This window comes from Bemisia tabaci, chromosome 8, assembly GCF_918797505.1.
Source record: "Bemisia tabaci chromosome 8, PGI_BMITA_v3".
Classification (NCBI taxonomy): domain Eukaryota; kingdom Metazoa; phylum Arthropoda; class Insecta; order Hemiptera; family Aleyrodidae; genus Bemisia; species Bemisia tabaci.
Genome location: NC_092800.1, coordinates 16577497 through 16589276, shown reverse-complemented (window position 1 = coordinate 16589276; position 11780 = coordinate 16577497). Strand labels below are relative to the sequence as shown.

The window sequence follows — 11780 nt, the reverse complement described above, 5'->3', positions numbered from 1 at the left end:
GTTCTATCACATAGGATTTGAAAAATAATAAATACAATGCCGTGACAGTTCACGGAGCGAGAAATAATTCGGCATGATAAAACAACAGGGAAAGCAGCGCAGCAAATGCGATTCAAAAGCGACAGGGAAACAGAGGAAAATCAGTCAATGAAAGTTTTCTCGATTCCTCTGATGCGACTTCATTACGCGACCTTGGTACCTTATAATTATATCCGCAAAAACCAAAATCATATTGCATTAGAGCGGCGGTGGTTGACGTGCGCAAAGATTCATTTCCTAGAAGGGAGATTGTGAAGAAAAAAGTTGAGTGACATGTGCCATCACGTGACGCCATTTTCTCAGTAGGAAATGGAATCAACAGGTGGAAAAACTTAGCTACACCACAGGCCACGGGAGCCTTTAAAAAGCGAGTCCGAAAGGTTTTTCAAAAATGACGCCCGGGCAATGACGACAAAGGAATCTCACTTTTTGCGACTTTCATGGGTGGAAAATATCGGTGGTGTTTGAATTGAGCTATAATTAAATTTGCGTTGAAAGACACAAGAATAGAGCGTTCGCAGTTAAAAGAATGGGTTAAAAAGATAGCTTCGCCTTTGTTTCGCGCGTGTAGGCTTTCAGCCGCTCAACAGCAATTCGAAAATTGAATGTGCCGCCGCTTGCCAGGGGATTGGGTCGAGGTGCTCCGATGGAAATTTATCAAATAAATCCAAAATTGAAAGCGAGAGAACGCCAAAATTAATTGACGTCTCTTCGCGTCAAAAATTTATGATGTCAGCAAATGCACATGAGCGTCATTAAGCTCTTAAAACCACACATGATGAGCATGAAAGCTCATTAAAAGCACTCAAAATTATTTAGGAGGGGAAAAACGTGAAATGGAAAGCAACGAGTATACCTGCCAGATTTTTTAGCTTTCAGTTTTTTCGTTGTTTATGGGCAACAGTGTCACAAATGGCATGTGGTTGCTTTGGATGGAATAAATTTGAGTTTCTGGAATCCGATCACTAATCATGGAATACGCAAGAACCGAACGTTTGTCATCACAAAAACGGCACGAAAAAACCGATCAAAGGAGGTGGTCTTGTTTGTTTAGTGGCAGAATTTTTTTCGGAGTCCTTTGTCGAGAAAAGACATATTAGTCCCATTTTTTACTCGTCTTGAACACAGTAATTCCGGATTCAAATTAAGGAAAAAGATAAATGTCTCACTGAATGCCGGCTTTTTCTGTTTGGGACGAAGGCTGAAGGATAATGCAAAAGTGACTTTACGATGGATTTACTTAAATTATTGATTATAATAAACCGACGTGATAACGAACATTGGGGATCACTTAAGCGCTTATCGCAGATGAAGCAGTTTGGTTCATTAGTCACATAATTAAATTGATAAATAGAGGAAGGATCATTGGACAAACATTTATCCGGAATGCATATTTATAACCGTGCAGATATTAAAATTTAATACAACATTTTCCCGTGAATTTTAAGGTAGAAAAAGATACTTGAAACAAAATAAACATTTTTAAATGATAGTGAAAAAAGTTCACACAAAATCAAGCGCGTCATTTAGCGTCGCAAAAACGACTTCAGTCACAAATTCTACCATTAGACTGAAAATACATTTTTTTTTTAAATTAAATTTTTCTTTAAAATTCCCGAGGAAGGAATTTTTTTACTTGTAGATACGTAATCTCACACTGGAAAAAAAAAGTCTTTTGGATCTAGGTCCAGACTCATAATATAATTGACAAGAAGAAATACTCTTGATTCAGTCCGATTTTTCCTTGAATTGGAGAGCCACTTGATTTAGGCGGATTTTCTTTAGATTCAAGGCAAAAGTCCGATTGAATCAAGAGTACTTTTTCTTGTCAATGTTTCTAAGAGTCTGGGCTCTAGATCCAAGCGAATTTTTTTTCCAGTACTCCAGGGTAAAAATCCTGAATTCGCAAAGCTTTACACTCAACAAAGCGCTGACAATTTTGTCAATCCACATTTTATTTTCAAAAATTGAACGGTGGCACGCGATAAATTCTCTACCGCGTTTAAAAATCTAACTCCGCGCCACGAGTGGAGAACAACGGAAATTTTCGCACTTCCACGAAGAGCTTTTTACCTTCCTTATTATTTTCAAAACAAATAAAAAGTCGCGATCGCGATGGATTTCCTTCTCGTCGAGGGATCTAATTCCGCTCGAGCTGTCGAAGCTTTTACTCAGGGAAGTTCTGGCGTGCGCATTTTTTTCCCGATCCCACGAGGAAAAACCGCAGCCACGCGTGACAAATTTCGTCGTACTCCTTATAATTAGCTTCGTTTCTTTGATATTTTTCCAGTCGGCGCGACTTTTTTTCCCCACTCCCGAAAAGTTCCACTTCAATCCACCGGTGGGTCGCGCACACGGAGCGTGATTCCTGAGGAAAAGCACAAACCCGTCATCGGGACTGCCGTGCTAAGAAAAAACATCGTATGAACACCTAAACGTTGCCTGATATCTTCGGATAAAAAACGCAGTTTCTTAACAGATTATGCCATGAATTTATCTAAAAATAGGACTATTACTTCCTCTGGCTCAAGCATATGGGTAGCTGTCTACGTAGGGAAATAAGTGAAATCATACAAGAAAGATGTTTAAGAATTTTTTATCTCGGCTTCAGAGCGACTGTTTCGGAAAACACCACCTAAATGCACATAAAAACATGTTATCAGATACGCTTCACCGAAAGCCTGAGTTTGGCAATAATGGGCTACGAGTTAGTTTCCCACTGGATTAACACGTATCGACCGACGAGTTTTTATACGCAACGATGTTCACACACTGAAAAAAAAACCCATTGGATCTAGAGTGCAGACTCTTAAAAGCATTGACAAGAAAGAATACTCTTGATTCAATCGGATTTTCGCTTAAATCAAGAACCACGCCTCTTAATCTAAGCGGATTTCCTATTGATTCAAGTGAAAATCCGATTGGATCAAGAGAATTTTTCCTTGCCATTGTTTTCAAGAGTCTGCACTCTAGATCCAAGCGACTTTTTTTCCAGTGCTTGTGCGGGAGACGACAAATTTCCCCGATCAAAAAATGAAAATGAACGTGCCAAGAAAAAACACTGAAACTTTTCCTCAAATATAAATATTACTCCGGAAGAGATATGGCAACGTCCCGCTGTCTATACGGCGTTTTTCCTTTAAAAGCGCACCAGGATGACGTCGCCTCGGTGCGGGAAGATGAGTAATCCGGGTCGGGACGTGAGCAGGAATAAAACGCGGAGAGCACCGCACTGACGCATACAAATCATTAAAACGAATTTAAGCGTAAACAAATTGCAAATAAAAATCCGTCCCGGGGCGCGGCGCCCTGGTCGTAAAGCCGTCGCGATTGAAAATCCCCGGCTTGAGGACGAAAGCGCGTAACTCCATTCCGATGGGAGCACCGGCGTCCGTTTGATTAGGTGCTTTCCAGGGTGCAGGTACCATTTGAGTTACGTGTTTTAGGCGCGCGGCCCGCGAGAGGCAGAAACGAGCGAATGGGAAATCAGGCCGACGGAAGGAGTGATCAGACGATTTGACCAGGAATCGGTGCCACGCCGGCTGACTTTCGAACAACGGTGTGTAAATCAGAAAATTCATTGAAAAATTGGACGAATTTATCAAAAATCAGCCTAACTACACTTAATATTTTGTGATTTCCTGCTTTTTCTTAATTATTTGATAAAAATCGAAAACATAACGCCATGAAACTTTTTGTGCATTTTCTTCATCTTAAGCAGCAAACACACATACACAATTTTGACATTCCTCACAACATCGGCATCAGTTTTCTTTTAAAAAATTAAAACCTGTGAAAATTAGGTAAAGTTTGATGTCGATAGGCTGGGTTTTTGGATGAATTCGTCCAATTCACCGAACAGTTTCCGAAAGCAACGACATTGGATCGATAAATGGTGTGTTTTTGGACGAGCCCTGTTCGAATCTAATAATGCGTTCAGAAAACTGCGATTGAGAAATAGTGAAATTCGAGTGAATGTTACGGACAAAAAATTTTAGAGACAAAAAAAGAAATGAAAAACTCGCCATTCAAATAAAGAAACAGTTTTCTTGAATATTTTGAGAAAAAACCTCGTTGCGTCGTACTGGCCCGAGAAAAATTTTAGTGATGAAGAACGTCAGCTTGCGGCTACGAAAGGTACCTTTTCGAGATGTGATTTATCGGTAGAAGCCACGGAAAATATTTTGTATCGCCGAGGACACTTATCGTCGCGACGAGGTAACATTCATGGCAACAAGTTTTCACTGTCACGACTAAAATTTTACGTACCTAATGGTGCACGATGTATTATTCCCTTGATGGAAAAAGTCTCACCACCAGCAAAAATGAAAATAGGTGGTGAAGAAATCGGGATTCTACGTCGTAAAGAATCACATTTTCCTCGGTGCAGAGATGGCTTGACAAAGAAACCTGATCGAAAATCAGCTGATCTCCCGGGAGGCGTAAGCCGGATTTACGTGCACCTGGGCAGGATCCAGACTGACCACCGGTGGACATCATAAAAAACATAAAAAAAACCAACGTGGTGAGTGGGTGGCGGAGCGCGTGTGCCCGGTTTATGGATTCCGCGGCTGATCGTCCTGATTGCTGATCGTCCGGTCCTCGACCCCGGCGCGCGACCTGTGTCCGCGCTTACTCACTGACCTATCGCGGCCTTGTGATTATCACGCTTTCCGCGATCGTATTCGTCACTATCGGCCGCTGGTTTTGACGGATTTCGCTGATTGTCGTCTCGCACGTTGTCAAATTGGTAAGGCACCGGATTAATCAATCAGAATAACTAAAAAAAAAAAAAAAAAAAAAAAAAAAAGAAAGTTTAAAAATGAAAAGTGACGGATTCCCCGTGTTTGATGGCCCTGCACGTTATCAATTCGGTTGATGCACAGCCTTGATCCACGAAAATTGACTTGACGAAAGAAATAAAATAAAAAAAATGTGATAAAAATTAAAAGCAAAAAGGGAAATCCGATTTTGACGGGCCTCCTGGATTTCGTGGTCTTGCGCGTTGTCGCTTGGGCATGCGCCGAAACTTTCGATCGAAATAAATTAAAAACGAAACGAAAAATAAAAGAATGAAAGATGAGAGAGTGGCGGATTCACCCATGTTTGTCGTCTAGAACGTTATTAAGATGCACTAACTAAGTCCATAAAATAAATTTACAGAGAGAAAAATTTAGACAAGACAAGGTATGATTTTACCGGTATTTATCACTGATTTTTACCGGTATCTTGATCTTGATTGTTGCCGGTCAGGTGGATGCACCGAGGTTGCGGGTTTAAATATTAGAAGGGGAAAAATAATAAATGAGCTATCGAAAAAGGACTCGCGTTTTGTCAGGTTACTACCGCGTTTTCAGCTACTTTCAAGCGTAATGCGGAAATTTTCAAAGGTTTATCTTTTTTCGTTTAAAAAATAAAGCACTGGACAAGAAAAGAAATAAAACATTACTTTGCGTGAGAATTTTTCAAAAATTCTGCGTACAATATGAATCTTAAAACGGAAAAATCAAACATCAGCTTCTAAAAAAGATATACGTGATCTCAAATGATACATCGGTTAAATGACAAAATTGGGAACGGATTTGTAAGTGTGATTAATGACCCATTCAACTAGTGCTAAATTTTCATGCTGATATCTTCTTTAGGAGTTATTACGTTTTATATATAAGTTTGCACTGTAAGTTTCGCTTTCCACCTCAAAATATGAAGCGGAAACTATATAAAAAGTAACGGGAAAAAGAGATTTCTGCCGAAACAATCTTGTAAAATGGATTCAGAATAAAAGCGAGAAAAAATCAATAAAAAAGAAAACACTATGAAGTAAAATTTGACCCATTTAAATTGTCAAAATAAATCCATCCTCATTATTAGAGTAATTAGCTTCCGTGACACATATTAAATCTACTATCCCGATATTTCTGTCATCGTATTATATCATACCACTCAACAGGCTGACAAATTACATTTGAGTTTTTCTGAATCAAATCGCGTTTTCCCTCGGTGGAAAATGTTCGGAAAAAATTGCTCGAGCATGAATGGAAAGTTCCGCAAGTGCGTGAAAAAATCTCTCATCTAGGAGACGCATGACTTGCCTATTATGATCCGGCAAACAACATTAAAAAACTACTGGAAAAAGTAGGAGGAAAAAACGGATGAAAGCAGAACTTCGCTTACTCAATAGTAGAGTTCCGATTCATTGTAGAGCTTTCAAAATTTTATCATAATATTCCGCTCTGAATGCTCAAACTCCGGCAGATCTTGAAATTCCGACTATCCAAAAATAATATTTCGATTAATTGAGACAAAGTGTGTACGAGCTGGAAGTTTATTTGTTATAAAACCATATTATCGTGGGAGAGTAAAAAGCAATAGATGGAATACGTGATAGAATTGAGTACTTTGAGAAATATTAACTGTTGCTCCTGGGTACCACAATTTTCTGGTAAATAATTTTTGGTCGCCACTATAAAGAAAAATTTCAAATGAAACGACCATTATTAAAACAATTCCAACGAACTCAGGAGCACGTGTATTCAATTTAAATAATTTTATGTGAAAATAGTTTGATCCACTTTTCTCTCGTCTAGAAAATGTTAATTTTCGGAATTAATTTTATAAACAAAAAATTTTAAGTTTTATTTTAAAATAACTGGCTGAATATAGGCAGTTTTAAGTGAAGCCGAACTTTTCTTACATCCGTATTATTCAGAGTCTACACGCATTATTGATGAAAAACGCTGGAAAATTTTAGCAATTAATGAAAGTAACGGACACTTGATGTAAACAAATTAAGGACAAAGAAAAAAGAATTGCCGATAAATAATAAGACCTTGCAAGCAATTTTCACGTACATCCAACGTAACAGTATTTTCATCAAAAAAAGTTTCCATCACGGCTATTCAATGGGATCGCGCGAAAAACAAAGGAGACTCGAACGCACGGGTAGAAAAAAGAGATTCATGAAGAATTTCGGTTCTCCTTCCGCAAATTGGATTCCGAAACACTTTGAGCCCTGAAATGCCCCTTAATCTTCTAAAATCCTGAACTTTAATTTATTTTAAAGCTAATGCATGGTATCAGGGTAATTTGACACGCTGCACTGGCCGAAATCGTCAAAATTTCGATTCCGAGTCAATCAGATACCAATTTCAACTGGGTCTTGTGAAACGGCGAGGTAATAGGGACTTTCATGGTGTAGAATTTCGACTCAACAAACAACGTTTAAGAAAAATCGCTAAACATGGAATAATCGCTAGAAATAACTAGAAATATCGTGAATTCTTACACATTACACACAATACTCTCTCTTTCCTTCTGTAAACTTTTCAATAAGCAAATGTGTGCAACATGAATCGCAAAATAAATTTGTAACTTGAAAAATCTAGAATTACTGGGTATTTAGAACGGTAAATTTTGATAATGAAAGGCAGAATTTAGGCCTTTCAGAGGACTGTGAAAAATGAATGTTCTTGGACCTAATTGAAAACTGACATACATAATTTATCGTCAATACTCGTACATTCAGTCCAAAATTTTACGATATTATTAATCGGTAGGTATATGAATGCTCATGGAGCAAATTATTCTGTAAGATCTTCGTCATTATGCGAATTGTAACTGAAGATTGAATGCAGACACGCCAAAACTTTTAGAGATTGAATTAACTATATGTTGGATAGAATCGTGTCTCTGATAGGATTCAAAGATATTTTGGTAACTTTATTTCTACATATATTGTGCGATGCAACCAGCGCATCTTTACTTTATACCAAAAAAAATCAAGTACATTATGAAAAATAATAGACAAAACCGAAGGTATAGTAAAAATTCCCTAGAAATACGATTCTTTACGATCCAAACACATAGTGCATTCAAAATTTAAAAGTTTTGAGGTTTAGAGAGCGTACGTCTCGAGCAAGACGTTTGATAAAACTCATGTCAATTTCAGTCGAAAATCCATTTCAAATCGTGACGAAACCTCGACGTAAATGCCACCATTTTGTACAAAACAAATCTTAACTTAATTATGAAAAAAATCATAGTACTCACATACCGGAAGAGGAGGCTGAAGTGGTTTAACATACTCAACAAGGTAAACAAATGATAAATAAATAAAATAAAAAAAATCCTCGACGGAAGAACGCACCGGATAAATTGATATGAAAGGAGAGTTGTAAAAAACCACGCACTGGATGAAATAGATTGAATTCACTGCCACAATAAGCCGCACTTTTGAAAAACGAGCGGAACACTTGGATGAGCAAGTACATTTTTCGAAACACTTCCCGACATTATTTGTACAATCAGGGCTTATTTTGAGGGCGTAAAACTCGAAAAACTACGATTCAAACACAGGATTTTGAGCCGCTGCGGGGCCGGGACTCCACGGTCGAATCCGGGGGCTCAGAAGGGCGCGCGTGAAACACTTGGCACATGGGACGGCTGAAACTCGGCTTCAGCCTGGAACTACATATGAGCTAGAGGCATAGGCGATTGCGCCAGGTGATCCGGCGACGCGGCGTGGTAGTGCTGCTGCAGTTGGTGTTGCATCCTATTCTGCTCCATCGCCGAAGAATCCGTGGGCAGGTACATGGAGATCATGGAGCGGAGATCGCCCGTCGTGTTCCCGTACTCCCTTTTGATCACCGTCGGCGGCCCTTGCGGCGTCGGCGTGTGTATTCCCGCCGACGAGGGTGACACCGGCTCGGACTTTATACTCGACCCGCTCGGGCTATGCGAGCCTGGCTGCTGTATACTCGAGGAGTGATAAGGGGACCCGGCGCCGGTCGAACTGTACACGCTGTAGGAGCCGTTCATGTAGGAGTTGAGGTTGGAATTGGGGTGCATCTGCGACATGTCGTAGCGGTACCCGCCGGGCATGTGCGTGGAGTAGCTCTGGTGGTGCTGGTAGGCGGCCGGGTCGTGGTGCATCATGTAGCCGTTGGGCATGTACCCGTTGGGCATCTGGTACATGTCGCGGGAGACGACTTGCTGGACGGAGGAGGCCGTCGACGTGGGGTTGCGGACTTCCGCGTTGGCGCCGGCCATGAGGGAGGACGTCGTAAGGGGGTACTTGTCCTTCTTCAGGAGCGTCTTCGTTTTCCGCCTGGGCCGGTACTTGTAGTCCGGGTGTTCCTTCATGTGGACGGCGCGCAACCTCTTGGCCTCGTCGATGAAGGGCCGCTTCTCAGCTTCGCTGAGAAGTTTCCAGTCGGCGCCGAGGCGCTTGGAGATCTCCGAGTTGTGCATCTTGGGGTTCTCCTGGGCCATCTTCCGGCGCTGGCCGCGCGACCAGACCATGAAGGCGTTCATGGGCCGCTTGACGCGGTCGATGTTCTGGTTCTTGGAGGAGTTGTTGTTGTTGGTCGGCGGGCCGTGGTGCTGGGTGTGCTGGTTCGGGTGGGCCTGGTGCTGGGGGTGCTGCGACAGGGGGTTGTGGAGCTGGGGCTGGCCCAGGGACATGACGTTGCCGTGGGCCAGGGCGCCGTACGACGAGACGTGGTGGTGCGGGGGCATGTGGCCGCCCTTGAGTTCCGCCTCCATCGTCAGCATGTCTTCTCGGTGCGCGTACAGTTTGCTGGCTCGGTAAAAACAACACGGGGATAGCTATCACCGTCACATGGAGCGCGTATCACGGTGCGCGTGGATCACGGGGAAAAATCTGAACTCGACTGGCGGGCGCGCGCTCCGCAGTTCCTCGCAGCGCCCGGGTTTCCCCTCCGCTGCTCTGATTGACGTGCCCGCCTGCCATCTTTCCGCTCGGCCAATGGGAGCGCGGCTCGCTTCCCCTCCGCCGCGGGGAGGGAGGAGTCTCCTCCGCCAGGTAACACTTCCTATCCGCCGCCGCGAGAATTCCGATGCGCAGCGCCCGCGCCCGGTGCAGCGATATTTACATAAATCGTCTAGGCACGTGCTAAATGCAATTGTTGCCGTCGTTTTCGAATAGTTCCTTCCGAAACTTTTATTCTTTCGCCGGGGTCGGCCCGCCGCCAAACTTACGCGGGCGATGGATATTTTACAACCCGTTTTGTTCGGCTCGATTGCCCGACACAATGCCCGCGATTAGCGCGGCCTGAGAGGGCGGTCTCGCGCCCGTTGCCAACTGGCACCAATTTATATTACTCGCAATTTTTTTCTGCCATTTCGCACGAAATTTTCTTAATTTTGTCTTAATTAAGGATAGGAGAATCCTTTAATAAAGCATCCTATTTATATAAACAGCTCAAAGCCGGGATTCTAATACTCACAAACTGATCTACTTATCAAAGCAAAACGAGAATACGTTTTTTCCCATTCAAAAACATTTGTATTGACAAAGTCATAATAAATGTCTAAATAAATGTAGTTCTTTTCATTTTTTTATTAATAAAACTTAAATCGAGAGTACATTTTACTAAAGCGTTACATTTATTACCGAAGGTTGTGTTTCAAGAGCGCCTTGAAGCTGGCATCAATATACTTGACGACAACCTTAAAGTATCATGAAAAGCCAATGAAACAGTTTTTCCCAGGGAAAATTCTTCAAAACATAAAGGATCGTGTTATTTTCAATTGCAAAATTTCATTTCATGTAATTATTGTCGATCATGAGGGCTTATAAATTGGAAAACAGAACCGCTTGTGAAATCGTAAGGAGTAGTTGAAAAAAAACTTTAAATTTGTTGGAAACACGCATCCTGACCCCGGATAACTATTGCTTCAAGGAGGGTATTCATCTTGCCTACCTCGAAAATTGAAGGCGAAATAGCAATGCACGTAAATTACATACCCCCTTCTGGGCAATAAGAAATACGGTATAGAAGTCTCCTTTTATGATATGGAACACAATGCACAAGACGAAAAATTCCGGAATCACCACTAAAAGAAGACATGAGCAGTTAATAGTGACATTCGTTAAACAAACAAAAAATAAAACCTAAATGGCGTCATACTTATAATAAGAGAGTTTCATTTAATCAGAGGTGAATGTACATGTTAACAACGAACGTACGACCACCAAAATCACCATTGATCAGTCTTAAATTCCAATTTTCCGACGTAACTTGATAAAAAATGTCCCTCCTTTAAAATATTATCTTCCATGCGCACTTCATAATCCCTTTTCTGCGGATGACGACAAAACTTTAGTTACCGATTAAACTTAAGGAAATTATAATTAGTTATCAGGGAAAACTAGAATCTCGGCAGTGGCAATTTTTCAAGTTCGCAACACTGTTTATCCTCTATTTAAATCCATAAAAAATATCGATTTCAAACTGCCTCGCCAGGATTCGATTTTTTATGTACATTCAAATGGATTAAAAACAGGGTTACCAACTTGCATCCCTAACTATAATCCCTTTCGCTGTGGACGAAGACGCAAATTCTTTTACCAATAAAACTAAAGCAACATTAATTAGCTATTCAAGATTCCCAAAACCCGGCAGAGGCGATTTTCCAAGTTGGAAACACTGTTTATCCTCTGTTTAAATCCGTTAAAAATATCGATTTCAGGTAAGGAATGCTGCCTCGCCAAGAATCGATTTTTTACATACGTTTAAATGGAGAAAAATCAATGTTGCCAACTTGCACAAATCTCGATTGAATCCCGGCAACGCGGCTTTCGGAGGCCCGCCCGCGCAAGCACCAAAGCTCTCCAGACGTCGACATGCACAGATGCTCGGTTACAGACGCACAGACCCAGTGACTCAGTTTTCTATTAACTTATTGTGTTGCGACTCGAGGATACGGCCATTGTCTCG

General features: G+C 41.4%; 1 protein-coding gene across 1 annotated transcript; it reads right to left on the bottom strand.

The window, feature by feature from the left end:
* Window positions 1-5865: 5865 nt before the first annotated feature.
* On the bottom strand, window positions 5866-9979 carry LOC109044460 (transcription factor Sox-3). The gene has a single exon (XM_019062183.2). The coding sequence runs from the start codon at window positions 9589-9591 to the stop codon at window positions 8506-8508; it is 1086 nt and encodes a 361-aa protein (XP_018917728.1). The 5' UTR covers window positions 9592-9979; the 3' UTR covers window positions 5866-8505.
* Between the last annotated feature and the right edge of the window lie 1801 nt (window positions 9980-11780).

Bases quoted from the DNA above. Each gene is read 5' to 3' on its own strand.
- LOC109044460 (XM_019062183.2), bottom strand. From the start codon at position 9,591: ATGCTGACGATGGAGGCGGAACTCAAGGGCGGCCACATGCCCCCGCAC.